The sequence below is a fragment of the Oryctolagus cuniculus genome, chromosome 1 (genome assembly GCF_051225735.1).
Source record: "Oryctolagus cuniculus isolate XC-2025 breed Fujian yellow rabbit chromosome 1, ASM5122573v1, whole genome shotgun sequence".
In the NCBI taxonomy this organism is placed as follows: domain Eukaryota; kingdom Metazoa; phylum Chordata; class Mammalia; order Lagomorpha; family Leporidae; genus Oryctolagus; species Oryctolagus cuniculus.
Window position 1 is genome coordinate 181,763,715 of NC_142867.1, and position 24,837 is coordinate 181,788,551.

At 37.3% G+C, this 24,837-nt stretch overlaps 1 protein-coding gene across 6 annotated transcripts in view; it reads left to right on the forward strand.

Annotated features, from left to right (window-relative positions):
- The window catches only part of ADAMTSL1 (ADAMTS like 1), a 1,088,032-nt gene that overhangs the window by 808,498 nt on the left and 254,697 nt on the right, over nt 1–24,837 (forward strand). For all 6 annotated transcript variants that reach the window (XM_008254434.5, XM_008254437.5, XM_089317536.1 and 3 more), the window contains 2 exons: nt 13,113–13,224; nt 16,623–16,761. In XM_008254434.5, coding sequence (XP_008252656.4) covers nt 13,113–13,224; nt 16,623–16,761 — 251 coding nt within the window. The remainder of the gene's footprint in view (nt 1–13,112; nt 13,225–16,622; nt 16,762–24,837) is intronic.

Sequence of the window (24,837 nt, forward strand, 5' to 3'; positions counted from 1 at the left end):
GTATATATTTTTTCTTCTCAGGTTTCATTAGAAAGCCTCAGAATCAAATAAACGTAAAGTTATTCTAAGATAGAATGTGAAGCTTGTAAAATTAGTTTATGCAAACTTGAAAATGAGCCAGAAATTTAAGAAGATATAGAAAAAAAGAAGAAAATTTCTGCCTTCATGTGATTCATACTGGAAATTTTTTCTTTCCTAATTTTTCCCAAAGAAATAACTGAAAACCAAAGTTTTATTATTTGAGTATTATCATTTTCCATTATTTAGGTGTTAAAATTATGCATAAAGTATGTAATTCAGCTTTTAGCATCATTCAAAGCATAGTCTCTTTTGCACAACATATATGTTTACTAATAAGTATACTCACTAATCAGATCCTCTTTGTGAATTTAAAAGGCGGTGGATCCAGATCTGAAACCAATCTCACATTACTACATTTTATTAAAACCACTGAAATCTTTCTTCAAATTCAATGAACAGTGTCATGCTTGAGATGGGGAAAATACCTTAAATGATCTGGCTGTGCAGCCTAGTGACTCAGAAAGTAGACAAAACCAGACGTGCAGCCAAGAGCTATCTTTATAGACTAGAGAGAATGTGAGCAGCGCTGATTCTCCACGGCAAGCTGTGTGCCAGCTGTCTAAAGGAGGAAGGCTTGGCAGAATCTTATCTTTGAGATGTGTACATCTCAAAACTGTGATAGAAGCAAGTTCTCTACTCTTTTTTAAATTTATTTTTAATTAAAGATTGTACATATTCGTTTTATATAACATGATGTTTTGAAATAAGAATGTATTGTGCGGCTGGTGCTGTGGTGTAGCAGGTAGAGCCGCCGCCTCCAGTGCCAGCAACCCACATGGGCACTGGTGCGAGACCTGGCAGCTCCACTTTTGATCTAGCTCTCTGCTATGACCTGGAAAAGCAGTGGAAGATGGCTCAAGTCCTTGGGCCCCTACACCCGCATCGAAGACCTGGAAGAAGCTCCTGGCTCTTGGCTTCAGATCAGCCCAGTTCCAGCCATTGCAGCCATTTGGGGAGGGAACTAGCAGATGGAAGACATCTCTCTCTCTCTCTGCCTTTCAAATAAATAAAAAATAAATATTTTTTAAAAAAGAATACTTTGTGATATGCCTAAAGAAAGTAGGTTAATACATGCATTACCTCATAGTATTTCTTTCTGTGATGAGAACACTTTAACAGCTACCAGCAATTTTCAAAAATATGATACTCTGTTATCAACTATAGCCACCATATTGTACAATAGCCCTCAAGAACTTATTCCTCTGTTTTATATCCTTTGATCAACACCTCCCCAACACCCCAGATCCCAAACCCCTAACCCCTGTTGCCAGACCCTATAACCACCATTCTACTCTCTACTTTCAGGAGTATGGTTTCTTTTAGATCCCATTTGTCTTCTTGTGCCTGACTTAGTTTACTTAACAATGAAATGTTCAGCTATGTTGCAAATGACAGGATTGTCTTCTTTTTGTAAGGCTGAATAATATTCCAGTATAAAGGCATAGATCACATCACATTTTTTATCCACTTACTCATTGATGAACACTTACATTGATTCTGTACCTTATCTATTGTAAATAATTCTATGTTGAGCATGAAAGTGTACATATCACTTTGATTTCATTCCCTTTGGATATACATGTAGGAGTGGGATGGCTGGAGTATATTTTAGCCTATTTTAAATACTTTGAGCAACCTCATAATGGCTTTACCAATTGACGTTCTCACCCATAGTGTGCTAGACTTCCCTTTTCTGCACATCCTCACCAATGCTTGTTATCGTTTGTTGTTTTGATAAAAGCCATTCTAGTCTATGTGAGGTGATACTTGCAGCTTTCATTTTTCTTCCGTTTCCCTGATAATTAGTGATGTTGGATGGTTTTAAATGTACTGTTGGTCCTTTGTCATTTTTGAGAAATGTCTATTTGGGATTCTTCCCATTGTTAATAGGGTTATTTGTTTTCCTGCTATTGAGTTGAGTTCCTTTACATATTTTGAGTGTTAATGCCTTATTAGATGTATGCTTTGTAAGTGTTTTGTCCCATTCTGTAAGTTGTCTCTTCCCTCTGTTGATTATTTCTTTTGCTACAAGAAGCTTTTGGTTTGACATAATTTCATCTGTTTTTGCGTTTGTTTCCTTTGCTTCTGGGGTCTTATCCCAAAAAAAAAAAAAAAAAAAAAAAAAATCATAGTGCTAACCAATATCATGAAGATTTTCCTGATTATCTTTTCCTAGTCGTTTTTTAGTATCAGAGTCTTACGTTTAAACCTTTAAGTCATTTTCAGCTGATTTTTGTGTATGGTGTGGGGTGATTGTCCAGATTCATTCTTCTGCGTATAACATTCTGTTCCCAGCACCTCTAATTGAAGAGACTGTCTTCTCCCCAGTGCATGCTCTTGGCACCTTTGTTGAAATAAGTTGATTCCAAATACATGGATAATTTCTAGGCTCTCTAGTCCTTGTTTTGTGTGTCTGGTTTTTACTGGTATCAAGCTGTTTTCATTACTATAGTTTTATAGAAGATTATGAAATTGATTGTGTGCTATCTCTAGTTTAGTTCTTTTTTGCTAAGATTGCTTTGGCTATTTGAGGAATTTTGTCATTCCATACAAATCTTAGGATTGGTTTTTCTATTTCTGTGAAAGCCTTTGGAATTTTGCTAGGCATTGCATTGACTTTTTAGGTTACTTTGGATAACCTATTTTAACTATATTCTTCCAATCCATGAACATGTGATATCTTTCCCAATATTTGTGTCTTTGAATTTTTCATCATGTTTTATATTTATAGCTTTCAGCAATAGGCCTTTCATCTCTTTGCTTGTATTTATTCCTAAGTAATTTTATATAGCCATTATAAATAGGATTATTTTCCTTTTTAAAAAGTTCATTAGTATATAGATATGCTATTGAATGCGTTTTTCTATTAATTTAGTATCTTACTTTTCAAGTAATTGACAAAGAAACCAAAGTGGCTACTTGTCACTATCTCCATGGAATTTTATTGCCAAAATATGATTTTTATTTCTTTAAAAGAAAAAGACATTTTTGTACAAGATGAAGATTATTCTCACTGTGAGGGGTTGTTGTATATTGCCATTGGTTCCAAAATAATGTTCTGAAATCTCCTTTTCTGACCACCTTTAGAACCATCATAAATTCTCATCTTATTTCCTATGGGGGGCATTTCTTCTAAAAATTTAAGCTTGTCACATAGCTGTACAAACACTTTTGGCAAAACTAGTATAACACAGTAGAATGGATAAGCATTCTAGGATTTGGTGTGTCCTGCTACTTACTGGATTTGTGACCTTAAGTATATTGCTTTACCTCCTGTTGATTCATTTATATAAATGTGTCCTCATACCAGGAGAGCCCTTGTGGTGGATTATATTATATAATTTGTACTACAGTGAGTATAACTGCATTACTTCCTTTCATCTTTTGAAGTACTTTAACTTCCAGTAAAACCAGTTTTAAAACTCTGTTTTCATAAGAGCAGAAAACTGCTTCTCTGAAGCTGGTCAGAAACTGATCAGTTTATAACTGCCGTGCCTATGAAGAACAATTTGGCAGGAGTAACTACTAAGGTAAATGGATGTGCAAGGCTGGCTATAGTGTCTGCCAATACAGTAATCAATGGAAGTGATCTGACAGTGAAGTATCTTCAAAAGTTCATAGAAATTGTATATCGTGAAAACTAAGAATGGATTTCAATTCTTTTGTACAAAAATAAACTTATGTTTAAAATCTATTTTTCTTTGAACATTTTGAAATGCCTTCATATTGTCTGGATGACTGGATGGCTTAGTATCTCTTCCTCCCTCTGAAGCTACAAACCTAGGGAAAGAAAGAAACTTGCTGATTCATAGGTCCATCCTACATTAGAACCACCAACTTAGCTCTCCACATGAAAGTAGGTGTTTTTGTACATGTTCTAGTTTTTCCCATTTGAAAGATTTAGTCAGACAGCCCCAGATTAGATAGGGAGAAAAGTGAGAAGTAGCTAAACTACCAAAGAAGCAGAAACACACAGCAGAAGGGCAAGTAGTAAGTATACTCAGAGCTAAAAACACTGACTCACAGTTCATGTACTGATAACAAGAAAAGAGCTGGAAGTCGATCTATAAGTTGCATTACATTTCTGTAGTTGAGGATTTGTTGAAAATGTTAAGTATCACCCCAGATGAAACATGGCTTTAACAGTGTAATCCGTATGGCAAAGCACAGTCAAACTCATGGCTACTAAGAGGTTGAAGTAGCCCACTGAAAGCACGCGTGTACCAGGCAAAAGCAAAGGTCATGGCAACAATTTGGGGGTGGGAAGGGGGATTTTCAAGGCACTTTGCTTGTTGACTCTCTGGAACGCCAAAGAATGATGCAGTCTGTTTATTTTGACAGTGTTATGAGAAGGATAGTGAAAGCTTTGGTAGAGAAATGCTTGGGGAAGTTTCTCCAGAGTCCTTCCCCAAAACAATGTTCCTATTCACTCCTCTCTTAGTCGAGAACAATTCTGTGAGTTTGAATGGGAAATCTTCAGGCGTCCACTTTACAGTCAGGGCTAGGCTTCTTCTGGCTTCTTTGTGTTTCTCAATTAGAAAAACTATTCTAAGGGCACCCATTTTTCTTCAGGTAATGATGTAAAAATGACTACACTGACGTGGTTGCATTCCCAGGAGTATCAGTTCTTTAGGGACGCACAAATGGCTAGTACCATAGCTTACGAAAGTGTTTGGATGGAGCTTATGTTGAGAAATAAACTTTATTTTTTAATCTCTTTATTGTTTGCCCATGAATGTTTTCCTCTGTTTTTTTTTTTTTAATTTATTTATTTACTTGAGAGGCAGAGGCAGAGAGGGAGAGGGAGAGGGAGAGAGAGGGAGAGAGAGGGAGAGAGAGAGAGGTTTTCCATCCTCTGGTTCACTCCCCCAAATGGCTGCAGTGGCTGGAGCTGCGCCTATCCAAAGCCAGGATCCAGGAGCTTCTTCCAGGTCTCCCATGCCCGTGCAGGGGCTCAAGAACTTCGGCCATCTTCCACTGCTTTCCCAGGTCATAGCAGAGAGCTGTATCAGAAGTGGAGCAGCCAGGACCCGAACTGGCACCCATATGGGATGCTGGCACTGCAGACAGAGGCTTTACCTGCTACACCACAGTCCCAAATATTTTCCTTTTTAAATTATTTTTATAAATAGAACAGACTTCATAGATACAGTTTTGAAAGCATAATTGTATTTCCCACTCTCTCTCTTTCCTTTCCAATTTTTCTCTTAATTTTGTGATGACATTCTTCCCATTTATTTTATAATCATTAGCTTAATCCTCCACTAAATAAAAAATTCAACAGTCCCTTTATATATCCCCATTTAGGAATGGCTTAAAAAGGGGGCAGGTAATATAAGGTATCTACCCTCTCTTAGCTTATAATGTTATTTGTGAAATGAAACTGGATAGAGGGACCGGCGCTGTGGCATAGTAGGTTAAGCCTCTACCACTGGTGCCAGTTCAAGTCCCAGATGCTCCACTTCCAATCCAGCTCTCTGCTGGTGGCCTGGGAAAGTAGCTAAAGATAGCCCAAGTTCTTGGAACCCTGCACCCATGTGTGAGACCCAGACAGGTTCCAACCTGTGCATCTTGGTTAGATTTAAAATACTCAATTACTTTCTCTACTGGAGGCTGAGCTTTGGCTAATGTTTAAGTCCAAGATAGTTTCATACTGCCACCCAGCCTATTTTTAAAGTACTCCCCATACCAATCAACTTCTGTTCATTAAAGGGAAAATCTTTATCCTAAGCCAAATGTTATTGGAAGGAAATTATTAAATCAACTTTAGGAAAGGAAATAAGTAAGCAGTGATTCGTTTTCCTACCCAATTTCTACAAATAATGATTCTCCCAATAAATATACCCTTTTTGCTAATAGATTATGAGAGTTAAAAAAGCTAATTATAAAATGCTGTATTTTTGTTGGATTTCATAGTGCTTTGTTGGGTTTCACACATGGTTTTACCACCTGCACAGTTAGGTTTAAGATATGGAACAAGGGAACCGATTCCTTACCTTTCTTTTGGTGCTCAGAGGTACAGGCTCCTGCCCAAGCCTTCCTCCGCTGGCTCCACTCTGCTCATTTGCTTCCTGTTCTCCTCTGGGCTCTGGGTATTCTTTCAGTAGATTCAGGTCTTCTCTGCTTCTCAGCATTTCTTTCCTGACAAGTCTTATCCACTCTGTTTGTTATCAAAGATTGTACCAGAGAGATATCTCCAACCCTACTTTAGGGTCACCAGGACTTTCCAACATAACCAATACCTGCCATGCAACCCCCAGCAAGGAGCCTATGGGAACCACAGTGCTTTCAAATATTGAGGTCAGGAGTTTCAGGAGGAATAGAAAATGATATGAGAAGTGTAAAGGTAAATTTGAGTGCTACCGATTGACATCATTTTAGCTAACTATCTCTCATCTTATGTCGCTCCCCGTCTTCGTGGAGGAACGACACAGGACCCTGCGCTGTTCTTTTGTCTGCTCGGCCCTCCCCGGGTTTGCTGCTGGTTCTTCCCGGGTTGGCTACCGACCCTTCCACCTCCGTGGAAGGGCAGTTCCCCCTGCCACATTCCCCACTTCCGCGGGGGAGCGGCACACCGCCGGCCGGCTCTCTCGGGGGCTGCACAGGTGTTCCTTCAGATAGATGTTCCCCTTAGATGTTCCTGGTGCATGTTGTCTCTCTCCTCCTTTATAGTCCTCTTCCGCCAATCCCAACTCTGCTACCCACACGCCGAGTACGCTGCTCTCCTCCAATCAGGAGCAGGTCCTGCTGCTTATTGGTTGAACTGGAGGCAGCTGTGTAGAAGCTGTTTCTCCCTTCTCAGCGCCATATTGTGGGAGAACAGATGCATAGAATAAGTCTTAATTCCAGTAACTTAGTCTAGTCCGAGTTGCTCCCCACAATCTTAGTCACCATTTACAATGACTAAAACCATTGAACAGTGGGGTGATCGAATCTGACTTTCATTCCAGTTATTACCAGCATTTTTCACTTTCCTTTTATTATACAACCCATCTATAGAGATAACCTTTACAGGAGCATGTAAAGTGCTCTTAGGTGAAGACTGTTCTGTAATCATAGTTTTTTCATGAATTTTATTATCATTTGGTGGAAGTGGTAACATTGTCAAGAAACATGGCAGATGTAGATAAGAAAAATGACAGATGGTGATAAGAAAAATGACATCTCTATGAGTACTTACTACAAATGTTAGTTTGTAATTCCAAATCTTTAAATGACTGTAATCAGAATTAATTCATTTCTTTGTTAATTCATGCACTCATTATTTCACCTACTATGTGCCAAACATTGTAGATGATTCTGAAGAAATCATGGTGAGCAAGATAGATAGTACCTGCCTCTGTGGAATTTGTAGACTATGGAGGACAACAGAAAAAGACAAGGAAGTAACTGTTATATCAAAATTAAGTACTATAAGGAAGATTTTACTATTGTTGCATATCTTCAGAAATACAAAGAAAATCACTTGAAAGTATAATTTGCAGACATTCTTTAGGATACAGTTATCTCTGTAAATTGCCAGAACAACCCAAAATTGAGTTAGAAGGCTCAAGCATTGAATAAGAGATTTACCTTTCCTCCATTTTATCCTCTCCCTAGGAGGCATACTGATCTATTTCCACTATTTCCAAGCCCTCCCAAGTCGTGACATCCCCATAACCCTGAGCACAGCATGACCAAGTCAGATTACACTGTGGGTCCTAGCTCAGAGATGCACAGTAGTGGGTCTCTCATGGTGCCTTTTGCTTGCCTGTCCTTATCAAGGCAGTGACTGAACTGTAGCCAAGGTTGGTTGAGAAGACTCCCACATGCTGACGCCCTGCCAGACCTTCTGGGGCAAAAGTTTCTACAACATCAAGAAACTTAGATGGGAAATATCCTAAAGTTCACAAATTGTGATTTTCCCAGCTGAGAAGAGGAAGATGCCTTCATGGTGCTTTATCTGGGAAAGTCTTTGTGTATTTGATGACGCCTTCTTGTGCTTTTCATTTCTTCTTGATTCCTTTGCTTTGACACGGACTTAAAGCTCAACCATTGCTCCCAACTATGTCGTGGCAGTGCAATCAGTAACCATGGAAGAGACCAGTTTTTGTTTTTTCATTTATTTTTAATATGGGATATCATTGTGTTGAATTAGAAACATTGAGCTATGACAATTATGAGCCTGGTTCAGTGCTTTTCTTTTTATTAACATAAGGAGATCAAAATTACACATACCAGGTATGATTAGCTCCCCACGTCAAAATTCCAATGTGTTAAACTGAAGTTTGCAGCATTTGAGAGCTAGAATCAAATGTTTAAGGAATTCAGCTTTGTGAAGCTAAAGAGCTAATGATGTCAAGGAGAAGAGCCGGCTGGAATTAAGAGAACTGGATGAAAGGACCAAGGTAGGCTCATCTCCATGAGCTACTATTGGGCACCAAAGTTAAACAAATCACATTGGCCTGATTTTTTAAAGTATTTTTTCTGTTTCAAAATGGGAAAATAAGCAAAACAATACAGATGCAAGGATCCAACTAAAGATAAACGCCTATATTTTCACAACACTGCTGTGGAGGTTGCTTGGTACTGTGAAAACAAATGGCAGCTTTTAACTAGGCTGACTTGAATTCAAATCCCCATCTGCTATTCCTTAGCTGTATAGGCTTGATCAAATCACTTAACCTCTGAACCTCATTTTTCTCATTGTCACATAAATGTAGACATTAATACTGAGTAGTTTGTGTGTGTGTGTATGTGTGTGTGTGTATGAGTGTATGACAGAGGTAGCAGTAGAAAGAGTTCCTGTATACCCCTCACCCTGTTTTCCCTATCCTGGGACACTGGGATTAATTAATACATTATACATTCAAAAGGGTGATGTCATCTTTCAAAGTGTTAGGTCACCACTTTGAATATGAAATTAACTTATCAGTGATTAGTACTTTTTCGAAAACATTAGAAAACCTTTCTTATTTTACAATAACTTAATGAACTTAAAAAGACTTTTAAAGTCTGAATCTAACAAGAACTCCATTTCGGAGTTATGCCAAGGCAGGTGATGATTGTTCTAACCTTGGTCAGTAAAACTTCTAAGCACAAAAAGAAAATACTGAGTAGTTTTAAGATTGATTTAATATAAAAACTTCATGGAAAATGGTCTGAAAAATTAGATAAATTAATCAAATAAATTGATGCAGAAATTTTTTTAAATCCATGCATAGTTTTTCATAATACACATTTTCTTTACTCATTCCTTTATTTTAAATAACTATATGCATTTCCAAATTAGAAATATTTTAAATATATATTTTTCTCATTAATTTTCATGTTAATATAATACAAAGAGAACAGATTCAGTGTAGTTTAGATATTTTTTTTTTTATAATTTATCTGAAAGGCAGGTAAACAGAAGCAGAGGCAGAGAGAGAGAAAGATCTTCCATTTGCTGGTTCACTCCCCAAATGGCTCCAATGACCAGAGCTGAACCAACCCAAAGCCAGGAGCCAGGAGCTTCTTCCAGGTCTCCCATGTGGGTGCAGGGCCCCAAGCACTTGAGCCATCCTCTGCTGCTTTCCCAGGCACAACAGCAGGTAGCTGGATCCGAAGTCAAGCAGTCAGAACTTGAACCCATGCCCATATGGGATGCTGATATTGTAGGCGGCAGCTTTATCCATATGCCAGAGCACTAGCCTCAGTTTAGATATAATTCTAAGAATATAATGATACTTCCCTTCTTCCTTCTCTCTGTCATATACACATTTTCTATGAACATTTGTAAGATCATTGTATAAATACACCTGTACATGTTAGGAGTTTAATCAGTGCTGGATGCTATGATAGTGTTGCTATTTTATTAAAGATAGAATGTGATTATTGAGAAGAGAAAAGCAGGAATGTTATCAGTATGGAAGAAACAAGGCAAGATTATCCAGAGATTTGGATAGCTAGTGATTGATTTTATCCTTTTAAAATAAAAGAGGTCCCTATTGACTTCCAATCTCTTCAATAAAAGTGTAGGGCCTCAGCCTTATGGCAATGTATACATAGTTTACGTGGAACAAATGAAGAACAATTCTCTAAGCCTCTTGTTTTCTTTCTTTAGCATGGTGTTTGCTAACTGTCCAACCCTCTCTCTTAACACCAGAACTCCTTCTTGTGATTTGTTTCTCCTTGTAGGGCAGGAGGTGCTTTCCATGCATCTTCTAGGGGACCTGAAAATAATAATAATAATAATAATGATGATAATAATAATAATATAAAAAGACCTCCACCTTTCTGCCGTTTTAACCAAACCAAAAGGCAAGCACAGACACTGTGCATATTCTAGAAGGTTTCTCTGAGTCTCATGATGTTATATCCTCCTTACTTTGGCCACAACAGCCTGTTTTTTCCTCTCACTGTCCCAGGATTCAGTTTACTTTCCAGCATTCCAAATGGCACCCCTGCAAAAAAAAAAAAAAAAGTCAGAAAAACAATATCTTTCCAGGTCTGAACAAATTTTCTGGCCTTTTTATTTTTTCATGGAGGTTTTGTTCAAATGAAAGTCCTCTTCTAATAGCTTTCCAGCATGATAACCACACATCCCTAGAGACCTAGAGGCTTTTGTGAGCTAGAGGGGTAAAGAGCTTTCTAAAGAACGTGATTAATACTACATCCCTAAGCAAGCAATTAGGTGTCCTTGTATGTGACACATAGGACGGAGAAATATTAATCTACAGGTAGTGCTCCCTCTTTGTGAAAGACACTGTATTGCTTCAGCTGTTTTTGTTTTAAAGTAGGGAATTGTATCACTGTTTATTCTAATTAGCAAAGACCTGAATGTTCCATGGGTCAGACTCCCAGTGCAATATGAGATGGTCTGCTGGTTTTCTTTCTTCTTTCCGCATTACAGCTCTCCCAGACTTTCTGGGGACCATTTCCATCTACACTCCAAACACCCAGAGGTTAGCATGCTTGTGTTTTGTCTTAGTCCAGTTTCTTCAGTATTCCTATTTTCCCCTTGACTCTAGGTATCTAACCCACTTGTTTTGACTTGGGAGCAGAGAAATAGAGCTGTCTTTAAAATAATCTGAAGGCCAAATCTACCACTTTAACCTATGTGAATGGCAGTTAGGACAGTGGTAAAACTTAGAAATATCGAACAAAGACACACCATGTGATGCAGCTGGACTCTGTTGCTTCTCTAATTGCTGTGATGGAATTGGAATTAAAAGTAATCCACTCAATTGTACTTGGAACCTCCTTTAATGTAATAAATAGTCCAAGCCTTGCCCAACACGCTAAACATTGCATGACATATCTTTTGTTTCTTTTTATTAAGACAGGAAATACTTTATTCAAAACCCATCATAGAAATAAACAAGGCGGGTCTGTAACACGCCATGTGGGTTTTAAAGCATGGGTCAGTAATTGCGTATAAGAACATACACTGCTACGTACAAAAGAACTGATCATACCACAGCTTTACAGAATTTAAAACAGCCTAAGCTTCCCTGCACATGATACATCATCCTGTCTTCATGAAATTACTTGTTTGTGTTAGGTACTTCTTCTGTTTTTTTAGTGTGAGTTTTCTCAACTTTATACTTTTTAAGAACAATTAAAAAATTATTGTCTCATATTCACCTCTTTTAAAAAAAGTTACAGTTTCTATAAGCATCAATTTTGTGTGAAAGTACTTCTATAATAAAACTTGGTATTTTTCAAAGTTTGGTTCTTGGACTTCCTTGAATTTCCTGAAGCTCTGGATATAGGCTCAGGAATGTGCATTTTAACAAGCTTCTAATTGGCAACTTTGCACATTAAAATATGTGAATCATCAAGTTGACAAGAAGAGGATGTATTTGTGTGTCTGCCAATGGGAAGAGCTACTTAATTCTTGAACTCTTTTCTTGTTTGAACCAAGGGCAGTATGCTTCAGTTTTTTATTTTAAATTTTTTATTTGTATAAGGTGAACAAATTTCATGTATTTCATATGTACAGATTTAAGAGCATAAAGATACTTCTCAACCTATCTCCTTCCCCTCTACACTTCCACTCTACCTCCTCCTTCCTTTCTTATTTTTCTTTTAATTTTTACAATGATATACTTTCAGCTTATTTTATAATCACAAGCTTAACCTTCCACTAAATAAAGAATTCAACAAGTAGCAAGTAGAAAAACCACTCTCAAGAGTATAGACAAGGACTACAAACAATCATCAAATCTCAAAAATGTAAATTTCAGCCGGCGCCACGGCTCACTAGGCTAATCCTCCGCCTAGCGGCGCTGGCACACCGGGTTCTAGTCCCGGTCGGGGCGCCGGATTCTGTCCCGGTTGCCCCTCTTCCAGGCCAGCTCTCTGCTGTGGCCAGGGAGTGCAGTGGAGGATGGCCCAGGTGCTTGGGCCCTGCACCCCATGGGAGACCAGGAAAAGCACCTGGCTCCTGGCTCCTGCCATCGGATCAGCGCGGTGCGCCGGCCGCAGCGCGCCGGCCGCGGCGGCCATTGGAGGGTGAACCAACGGCAAAGGAAGACCTTTCTCTCTGTCTCTCTCTCTCACTGTCCACTCTGCCTGTCAAAAAAAAAAAAAAAAAAAAAGTAAATTTCGCTTTTATACATTACATTTTTTGTGCTCTGTATATTAATTACTACCAATCATGGAAAACATGATATTTGTCTTTTTCTGCAGTGTATGGCATTTGAAATTTTCTTAAATTGTCTATTTCTGAACCTATATTTAAATATTCACATAATTTTGAGGTTTATAGCAAAGAGGTTGGAAATAAAGGTAGGGAAGGAGTACTGTACTGGGATAAGAGAGCACCTGCATCACAAATTGAGATTTTGCTTTTCTTTGTCCTGTGGCAACAAAAGAGAGGAGATAACAATAGAAACAGCAGGTGCAGTGCAAGGACCATTTTGCCATCACCCCTTCTCTCCAGATGCAGTCTTCCACAGAGCCCTGGATCATCAGAACTACTATATGCATTTGTCCTAAATTGCAAAGGACCAGGAAAGCACCACACTGTCACATTAGTCCTTCTACCTCTCTGTTGTCTCCTGCAGGTCCGTAACTCGGGGCCTGCCGACAGTACAGTGCAGTTCATCTTCTATCAGCCTATCATCCACCGGTGGAGGGAGACGGATTTCTTTCCTTGCTCAGCAACCTGTGGAGGAGGTAATGGTGTTTACTCATCAAGATGCTGTTGGCTTCTGTAAGGAAAAACTTGGCTATTAGAAGAACAGAGTAACATCAGCATGGAAGAAACTGAGTACTAGGGTGGATCAGGTCCTTCTGAACAGAATCCAGTCCTGAAGCCCTCCTATGAGGAAGATTACCTTGAGCGAGATGCCCAAGGGACATCTTCTGCCTGTAGAATCCCAGCTCAGGAAATGGACTTTAATGCTTTCTCTAGTTTCATGAAGGGCCATGACTACAGATATGTATCATGATTTGACAAATTCTGTTCATTTGAGGATAAACTACTCATCTGGTTGAAGTGAACCAAGTAAAGAGTAATTGTCAAACTTACTTAATTAGAGGAATAAGTTGCTAACTATGAGGGGCAAAAATCAGTGCATTGTAGACTTAGGCTGTTATTGCATGCGTTATAAGGAATGCCTTTTGCTGTAGACATTAGGTGCATTTCTCCTGAGAAGTCACAAAATGAATGCCTGTTTTTGGCTATGTCACATCTGTGGCATACATAGCATTTTTTTGCTATCAGAAAAGTTATTTTTGTCCCATTGTCTGCTCTTCATAATTATTCTGGTTACATAATAATTCCCTCAATTATTTCAGAATATTTTATTTAGTCATTTCTCTATAGCAGATCATTTGGTTTAAAGTTGTTGCTATATTAAGCACATAATATTTTCTATGATTATAAAATGAATTTAATATCTAAATATTTTTCTCCTTTCAAATTATTTTCTTGTGATAAATAGGAGTGAGGTCAAGGAGTTTCACAGTTTTTGTGGCCATTGGTATATGCTACCACATTCTTTCCAGAAGAGTAAGAAGAAGTATATGAATATTTTGAATTCATTGCCAACTAAGCATTTCTGGACTATCAGTTTCTAAAGTTTTCCTAGTATAAGTAGTGTAAAACTGTATGTATATTCCTTTGAAAATTAGCACATCAAAAATATTTTGGTTCTAGTTTCATGGATGCCAGTTAATTGAATAATGTGTCCACATAGGTACCACTATTAATTTGACAAGAGATAGAAGGATGTTGCCTCAAATTGGAGACAAATGATTACCCAGCCATTTTTGGAAAACAGATACATTCTGATATAATTCACCCATGTTACCTCTTCCTATGCAATGTGAGCAAATGACTGAAAATGTATTCTGTAGAACAACATTGGATTTTAGCTTAAAAGAAAAAGTCAAAATGCTATGAAGTGTTTTACGGTTATTATAAAATAACCATTAATTCAACATTTTAAGCATTTCAATAGACTGTTTCCAATTGTTCTATCTATCCTGAATAGAAAATTGCTTTGTTTAAAAATAAACTGCCAATTACTTTGAGGTTTCATGGGAATAGATTGTTTTCATGTACCTATTAATAACCAGTACAGGAAACAGTTTCAAAGAAAGAAATCCAAAGGGATAATTTTTTAAAACAAAAACCAGGCTTTGTGAGAAACAGCAATTCAATTGTGTGCAGACGGTGCCAGTTTCATATAGAGCTGCTTTTAGAGTATGATTTTAATAGCCTTGACAATGACTTAAAGTATAATAAAGTAATTAATATTAGATTTATCTATATTGGATCCCTCTGAGCCTCATTTTCCTCACATCTGAGGGGAAAAGCAGAAATATCAGTGGTTTTCATATATTCTTAGGTATCAAACTTTTTCTTCAGAAAAGATCTTGCTAGGAAACCTACATAGGAGGAAAACTGTATGAGTCAAGATGTGAGGGATGTGGAGACCAGCCTTCTTCCCAATTCATGGACCAGCTTAAAAATTACTGAAGAAATGATTCTAAATTCCCTTCTCTGTTTTTGGTTCCAAACTTGGACATTTTGCTAAGTGTAAAGAATTGCAACTCCAAACACCTTATGAAACTAGAAAACATGACCATCTGATCATTTTGGGCATTTACTACATGTTTGTCCTAACCTTTGATTTCATACACTCTGTACTAGCTTCAAGGCAACAAATGTAGGCTAGGCTAGCAAATTCTGATTTATAATTATTGTTTGCGCCCAAATTTTACTGCGAGATAAATTCCTTCCTTGAGTAGAAATTATTATATGATAATTATAAAATGATTTGTTTGTCATAAAATTAGCTGCAATGGAATTGAAAAGTAAAGTATATTTACTTTTCTAAAATATAATTTTGCTACTTGATTTTCTTCTAACAAAATATTATATGGAACATGTGTTCTTACACATTGCTTTCCATGCTTTTCATCTTTCCAGTAGAATTTTAAAAGGTCTTTTTTTAGGTCTTTAATGAACAATTCATTTTTGTGGGTGGTCTGAGAACACAGCCTCAAGCCAGGAAATCTGGCTTAAAAGCCTCCTTCTGATTTCCTAAAATCTTTTACAAGTCCCTCGACAATTTAAATCTTGCTTCCTCATCCTTATTTAGCAATAACTCAAACACCTGCCAAGGAGAATGTATTTGCATTACTGGTTAGGGTTAGAATGATACAAACAGCCTAATTTTTAAAATTTTTAAGTACATTTATTTTTCACCTGAAGAATCTATGTCTAGATCATCCGTGCTCCCCACTTCCCCCAGCCCTGGCCTCCACTCCTCCACGGAAACACACAGGACAAAGAAGAGGTCCATAGGAAAGCTAAAAAAGCATCATGAATAGAAGTGTTACACAGCAACTTTTTTTAGAGATTCTCCAGTGTAAATGTGTGGGTGGATGCTAACATGGGCTGGAGATTTTATTTAAAGAGAAATGATCAAAAAAATTGTGAAAAGAAAAAAATGAATTGTACAGAAGTTTTTTTGTTTGTTTTTAGTTCTGTAGAGAAATGGGATCCAAATCGTCCATTTAATCATCTCAATCAATTCAGGTTGCATCTGGGCCAAAATAATGCTCCCAAGCAGCTGGCAGGATCTGATACTTAGCTATACTCCAAGGAAGGAAATGTTGGAATTGACTTTATTTATATATTTATTTGGAAGTTTATTCCCTGGGTGGTAGGGAGGCAGTTGGGTATCTTTGAGTAAGAAGGTTTGGTAAACAAATACTGATGATCTTTTTCAGATACATATTGTGGGCTATATTTTTAGATTATGCAAAAGAAACAAAAAGAATGGCACTCACTACAGTCTTAGAATTTAGCTATGCCTGGATATAATTCATGCCCTATGAAATACTTTAAATATTAAAATCTGAGTGGATTGCTTGAGAAAACAGTTATTGGAGGCCTGCAAAAATTAATGAACCTTCCATTTATGAGTCTTTTTTTTTTCCTGGAAAGGACTGGGGCATTGGGGAATAATTTCCATTAATGTGAGATGACCATAAATCCTAAATAAACAGGCCATATTGGCGTGTGCACTTAAACTTCCCTGAACGGTTTGACATTGCAGGTTACCAGCTGACATCGGCTGAGTGTTACGATCTTCGGAGCAACCGTGTGGTTGCTGACCAATACTGTCATTATTATCCAGAGAACATCAAACCCAAACCCAAGCTCCAGGAGTGCAACTTGGATCCTTGCCCAGCCAGGTCAGTCAAATTTAGTCAATTATTTATCATCAACATAACCCAAGCTCCAATTAAGCCTCTAAAATTTTAAAGTGAAATTTTTAAATGAAATAAAATGGAATGAAAACTAATAAGCGTTGCTGTCCATTGTCTATTCATGATCCTGTGCTCGGCACCAGCTCCTTGTTTTTACTGCTGTGTGATGCCATCTCAGGGACCACAGACTCTTCTGTAAAGGAACAGGCGAAGCACCCTGCAGAGCTATTTTCTCTCCTGATTTCTTTTCATTCTGGTTCCTGTTTTGCTCGATGCAAGGTCCAGGCCAATGACCTACTTGCTGTTCGTAACCAATGTAATGGCACAGTATTGCAGGACTTTTCCATTTTATTTATGCCCTGATCAGGGACATGATCATAGTAGACTGTGTCTGATTGTCATAGCTGATTCATCTTAGCCCATAGGTGGTCCACGATAAATAACTAGATTTGAGACCAACTGTAGAGCATTTCATCTACTTATGAACAAACTTAGGACTTACTTCCTCTAGTCATATTTTTTTAAAGTCCTTTGAATTTGGAGCCTTAAAGAGATATTTAACATTCTGAAGCATCATTGTTTGTTCTTGGAAACCATAATTGGCTCTCAGATGACTTGGAGGATCAAGAATCAGCCTGAAAACATGAAATATTTTAGATGATATGTAGTCATGGAAGGGTAGTTAAGAATCTTTTCATAAAAGTCACATTTGCATTTGTACCTGTAATGCTTCCTGATGATTCTCTTTGATAACTTAGCTGACTCCTCCTCACTTTATTAGAAGGGATATAAGAAACTTCTTCCCATACAAAAGTAATTATGAAGACCAAAAGGTAAAAAAACCTTTTCCAAACTCCTTGGATTTCTGGGAAGTACCTCAATTTTATTTTTTAAAATTATATTTTACTAATTATATATGCATAAAAAGAAAACTTCCAATAGTTAGAATACTACATAGAGAATATGGGTATTTGTCATTCTGTCTTGAGGCTATAAGCAATGCGATTTAATTTTTTTGTTTGGGGTAAATTTTCTAAAGTTTGTGTTCTTATACTAACTCTACCTTTTATTTGAGAATTATAAGTTCTACATGTGGTGTGAAATTGCTATTATTAAGTAACTTGTAGGAATCCTACTATCTGCCTCATAAAAATGAACTCGTTGAAGGAACAGAAAGAATAAGATATTTTATAACTCTAAAATTTAGCTGAAATTTAACTTAGCTTATTTTATATTGGAAATTATGTATTAAAAGCTGGATATGATATAAAAACTGAATAAGGTATTAAAATTTTGCTTGGGTTCCTTTATTTTGGAAATATTAAGCACTTAGACTATTTTTAGGCATAATTACTATGACCCATGCACTTCAACCCTGTTTTAAAATTATTCTACGTATGTATTTTTATCTGACTGTAACAGAAGGATGTAAGGCATAGTTTTCTCAATTCAGATAGGTTGGTTCAGCCAGAGGAAGACCTTGAAAGTCTTGTGCACATTTCTGTGAAAATTCACATATGTATTTTTAGAAGAAATGACAAATGAATTAATCCCCCACAAAAGCTTCAGTGAAGAGATGGCCATGAAAGATAATTGTGTTAACAGTATCAAGAAAATGATTATAATCATAAAATTTTACTCATTTTTTTAGATCTCTGATTTTTACCCACTCTTCCCTGTTGGCCCATTTCTTATTATCTGAAAGCAAAAGGCCATATTCTACATTGAAAGAAGTCTACCCATTTTCATAATGATCATCTTCATGAATACACCAATTGTATCTGTGGGCTTTGGTAATTGATTAGCTCCATTAATAATTGGACCCCAGACAAAGCATTCTCCCAAATAACTAATATGAGATTTTGACTACTCCTACCATGCAATTAATGCTTTTATGATATCCTGTGTTATTTTAAAACATCAAATACAGTGCATGTATAAATGTTGGGACAGGTGGCTACTTTTAAAAAAAGGGAAAGAAAGTGAGAAAAAGAAAAGGAAAATAGAAGTTACAGGCAAATGTCAGGAAGCTGTTTTTTTTATTGAAGAAATAATTAGACAAAGCTGTAAAAATTAAGACTTTCCAGTAGGAGAGGTTTAAAAGGAAGCTGCTTTAGGAAATGTAGCTATGCTACTCTTGGATTTAGGGAGTACAGGCATTGCCTACCTGGAACCAAAGTAACCATCCTGATTCCAAGATGAGATGTGTTGATCTGAGAAAAGTAGAAGAAACTCTATAAAGTAGATTTACTATCCCATCAGACATTCTAAAATCCAACCCTCAAGGAACTATCTGCTAACTAAAGACTTAATTGTCTAATAATGAAAACAAGAATGACACATGATATTACACCAACATACTTGTGTTCAAAATTAGAAACTCCCAAAATGGGAAACATAAATGATCACAGTAGAACATGATATAATTTTGAATTAAAAAAAAAAAGTTATATCTAGCCATTGAGATTATTACTCACCTTTCCTCTACATGCTGGGATTTGGGGCCTGTTATTGTACTGAAAAGTCAAATCCCATGCAGATGCCAAGTTTATTCCCTTACAAGACTGAGAAGAACCATGGGCAACAAAGCAGCACTAAATGTTTTTAGTTTATTTACTTTACCTTCTGAGCACCAGTTTTCTCACCGTAAGTAGAAGTCAAAGGACTGTATGTTGCATCACATTACAGGTTTTCAAATTGTGTCCTGTTGTGCCACAGGGTTGCTTCCTTGGGTTTTGTTTTATATACTTGGAAATTATTTGAAGCAATAATTTACAAATAATATATCAACACACTTTATACAACTACCTTTAACTGATCCAAACTAAGTTAAATTGTCAGAATTGCTGTAAGCATTGTAGAAATGTTGCATTATCAAAGTAAACACCTTTTTCCCTCATCAAGTTCTTTACTTTAACATCTATTTAATTGAAAAATTAAGTACCTTAAGATTGCAAGAGGAGCTATAAAAACTGTTACTATTAGCAACTACTCTGTGATATTTAGAATTTTCCCATTACTACATATCTAAAACCAAAACAAAGCAGAAGTAAACTGGGTTTGGCCACTTTTTGTATTTACCAAAATAGCTTCTGCTATCCTATCACTTTTTTTGAAAAGTAAAGCTTGTATATTTGAACTTATCAACTAAAATTTAAGTATTAAATATCACTGGTCTCAAGTTTATCTACTGTGATCTTAACACACAATATAAAGACTTTCAGTGACTGAAATGTTTCTAAATCACTACTTGTTAATATGTCAATAGCCCTTCCCAACATCAAACTCAATGCTTCTTAAGTATCAGTCATTATTTTAGTTTAAAGAAGTTCATAAGTTTCAGGAATGCATGAAAAACTTCTGGAAATTGTCTTAAATCAGTTGAGTTCTGGGACAAGCATGGAAGATCTAGCCATCTGTCTTATTTTTGTTTCTCATCCTCTCTTCCTCTTGTTCCCAGCTTCTTTACTCTCTCATCTAATTTTCTCCTTTGTTTCTCATTATTTTTCTTTCCTACATTCACCAATGACATCTGCCAGCTTTCTTGACTGTAGATTAGTTCAGGTCATCCAGTGGTTCTTAACATTAAAAAGATCATAAACATCTAACCTATTCCTTCCCAGAGAATTTGCATGTTTTTATGGCTTTGTTTTGATTCTAAATGCTAATTTGCAAACATTGATAAGTTAAAATGTTACAAGGAAAACAGCTAAACACTAACAATTCCCAGTGCTCACAAATGACTACTGTTAATGCTTTTGCTGTGTTTCTTTTCAGTCTTGTCTCTATCTTACAACATAGATGAGATCATAGGCTATACGTAGACACCTGGAATTCAATCATTTAGCCTTCTTGGTTTCCACTCTTCTAAAAGCAATCCAGAATGTCCATGACATGCAGTAGCTTGACATTTTGCTGATGCAGGAATTCAAGTCACTTGCACTGCAATGCTGATCCTAGAGCCCAGCTGGCTTCCCAGTAGTTGTATCCCACGAGGGCTTTGTTGCTCTCTGCTGGTGTCATTTCTGCAGTGATTTTTATGAAGTGATAAAATACTTTGTTTTCTAGCCAAAACTGGGCTCAAAAAAGGGAGCCAGCATTTAATGCTTATAAAGGAAGTGAAGAGAACCCAAAGTACAAAGATTTAATGACCTTTTGCTAAAATTAATAGTATTTTGCATTGACAACTCAGCTATGATATCACCAGTACCACAGTGTGCTGTATGTATTGCTGGCAGTCCCAATGTCGGCCTTCGCAGAAATCCAGAGACATACCCCATCTATCTAGGATCTATTTCATATTTAATTTGTTTTCTGGTTTACACTTAACACTGTGTTCTGAGCCCTCTCTCAAGTAACCAAGACCTTTGGGATGTAATCAAATGTAAAATCCTTTTATGTGCCTACCATACTATAATCATAGCTTCTGTCTTACACCAGGGGCAACTTTTTGAAATTTGTTCATCAATTTGTGCAATCTTTATCTCTTGGGCAAAGGGTCAAGTCCATCATATCACTGGAAAGCCCCAAAGTATATGCCTCTGGTTCAGCAACAACTAAAAAGACCCCATTTTAATTCAGCTAATAAGCACCTTATGTTTTCGGAGCAGCCTTAGATGTAAAATATGCAACATTTGGCCTTATGTATCTTAGGCTCTGAAACTAGTGAGACTCTTAAGGCTGTCTGGGTGAAATTGTGCGAGACACTGTTTGTAAGAAGATCAGAGAACCACCTTTTCAGATTTTTCTGGCATAGGTTTTTAGTTTTCCCTCCAAGGCAGTAATGAAGGGGGCTTAAATTGGCAAGGATTGGACAAGTGAAAAAAGCTCTCACTCATCATGCTATCATGGTCCCAATCATTAGCAAACAAATCTGTTCCTCACTGAAACAGCATCCAAACTCCCCCTTCCTCAAGGAATTCAATGCTGCAACCCTAAGCAAATGCCCAAACTTGTATGCCCCATGCAGCAGTTCTTGCCAAGTTCAAGTGGACTTTTCTGGGGGTGTGGGGCAGAGGCAGGGAGTCTGGCTGTATTTGGTTTGACAGTTAATTGCATAAATTATTCCTTCTCAGGGGCAAAATTATGAAGAGAAAAAATACATCTCAGAATTAAAAAAGGAATAATTATTAAAATAATTTGCATAAGAGAGGCAGTATGTGTGGTAGGCGTGATAAAATCTGGATTCTCATGCTAACATGGTGACCAACCAGCCAAAGGCAATAGAGCCTGGTGGTTAAGTGTGGCTGCCTTGGTGTAAAACAGCCTGGCTTGGGATCCTGGCTCTGCCACTTACAAGTTGAGTAGCCTTTGGCAAATTACTTCTTCTCACTAAGCCTCAGTTTTTTCATCCTCTGAAGTGAGGATAATAACAGTACTTACCTCATAAAGTTGTCATGAGGAATAAATGGCGTAATACATTTAAAGAGCTTAGCGGAGTGCCTGACACATGATAAGCACTCTATAAATGTTAGTGGCTGCAGCTGTTATGACTAAGATCATGGTTATGATAACGTCCTTGTTACCTCAAGAAACTCCTCAAGTCTCCAGAAGTTAGCTTTCTCCACCAGGAAAGGAAAAGATGGAATTCTACAAGTCCATATGGATCCAGAGAGACAATTTTCTATCTGTTTTAACAACAGGAATCATAGGTCTTAGGAAAATACCATCTTGAAAGTAAACCACATTTATCAGACTTTTAAAATATAATGATCATGAGAAATTAAGGCAAATTAAGGCAACAAGCACATGAGCTCCACTTGGTCAGCTGGGAGACACTGCCATTTCATTTACGGGGGAGTTATGCCACGCACGTATCCAAAAAGGAGAGCCAGTGTAAGGACAGGAAATGGTTACCTTATTTGGTAGTTAAGGTATAGTGAGATGTTTTCTAATTATAGAGGCCTGTTAGTTTGATTATAATAGTTAAGTCAATGATGTAGAGAAGCAAAAACTTCCTTCAGTCTCATCAGCTTCATTTACATATGCATATGTAATAATAAGAAAAAAAAGCCATGAAAATCTCATTTCCTGTTTCATGCATTGTTCTAATTAGATTTTATTCAAAAACAGAGTTCTGGTGCTTTCCGGAATGTGTGACCATATCCTTCCCTTCCCGAGCTTAAAGATAAACCAGGGATAAACCACCTATCATCAGACAATGAAATAGACAACGGCAGCTAGTTATTGAGGCAATTCCATCATTCCACCAAGCCAGCTCATAACAAATAGTAAGATCACCTCTTAGGTTACATTTTAAAGTTTTGTAAAGTGGAATTATTTGTGTAGTTCTTTTAACTAGCCTGTGAGTTCATAGCATAAGTGTTGTCCTCATCCTCATTTTTAACCTCAGCCAGTCACTTTGCAGCCACGTAATTTTAATAGCTCAGTAATTTCTTTACAACTTCTCTGGGCCAGAGTTTTGCCATCTGTAAAGTGAATACAATATCCCAGTCAGAGAGTAACTATGAGGATTGAATAGATGTGAAATGGTTAGCCAGGTGCCAAGCATTCAACAAATGTCAGCTATCATTATTCAACTGAGACCTAAAACAGTAGACTTGTTTGTCCAGTGTCTCATTTATTTGGAGTTTTTCAGGTGCTTTCATATTCTTTAACTTGTTTTAGTTTTACATTCTAAGGGATCAGCAGGCCGGAGATTGTCATCTATATTTTACAGATGAAAAATTAAAGGTCAGAGAGGTGACCTACCTCAAGTAGGGTGAGCAGAAGCAAGTGGATCTTAGTATTTCCTGATCCAGAAATTGTGATTTTCCACATAACTGCAGCCAAATGGATCCTTGATGCAGCATTCATGCTATTATACCCCACAGTCATCATTGCTCAGCACCTGTTGAGATTTAGTTCAAACCAACGCTACAGCCAGCACAGAACTGTTGACCATATTGATGCAAAGTTTAGGTGCTTTAATTGACCACATACCCAGGTTAAGCAAACCTCTTTACATATGCATAAATATTGACACTTACTCAAATCAAACAATGGTCAAATCTCTCATTACAGGAAGAGGCAAGGAGAGCTGGAGGAAATAATAGTCTCACATATGTAAAAGCAGTTCAGATATCAGGAATATTTAACAACAGAAACATGTGAGAATTTTTTTATCATTTGACCCAAAATATTAAAGTACACTGGTAGGTCATTTTGTAAAAAAAGAATGTATATCTTTTTTAAAAAAAAGATTTATTTATCTATTTGAAAGGCAGAGTTACAGAAAGAGAGAGAGAGATCTTCCATTTGCTGGTTTACTCCCGAAATGGCCACAACAGCCAGGAGGCAGAAGATTCTTCCAGGTCTCTCATAATGGTGCAGGGCCCAAGCATTTGGGCCATTTTCCACTGCTTTCCCAGGCACATTAACAGGAGGCTGGATAGGAAGTGGAACAGCCAGGATTCAAATTGGTGCCCTTATGGGATTCTGGAGCTGCAGGCAGTGGCTTAACCTGCTATGCCACAGTGCCAGCCCCAAATGTATATCTTTAAAAACAATAAGTGCTTTCAGATCTGGACAATCAAACAGGTTCCTCTTCATCTGGCTCCAGTATAGCCCAGGTAAATGAATGTTATTTACTTGTGACTGTAGTTTTAAAAAATTGGAATCTATTTGCAAAACATTGTCTCATTTGCTCTCACCTCTGCTGATGTTAGGGAAACCTACCATGTTTCATAAAGTCGTTAAGTGCCTTGGTCAGTGTTTCCTTACTACACTGAAATACATCAGACAAGCTACTTAGAAAAAAAGGAAGCAGATTTTGGCTCCTAGTTTGGAGGTTGCAAATCCAAGTTCAGGCACTCCCTTTGGTTGGCTGTCTGGTGAAGCTGGAGGATAGCAATGGTGTAATGTGTACAGAGGAAGGACCATGTGGTGAGCCAGGAGACAGAGAGGGCGGCTGGGCCCAACTCTTAGACTTTTTAACCAACCTTCCCCCAAGAATTATCTTTCAAGGGCATGCTCCAGTGATGGAAAGACCTTCAGATTGACCCAGTTCCTAAACCATAATTAGTTTGTACCCTCTCAGTATCATCGCTTTATGACTTTGGG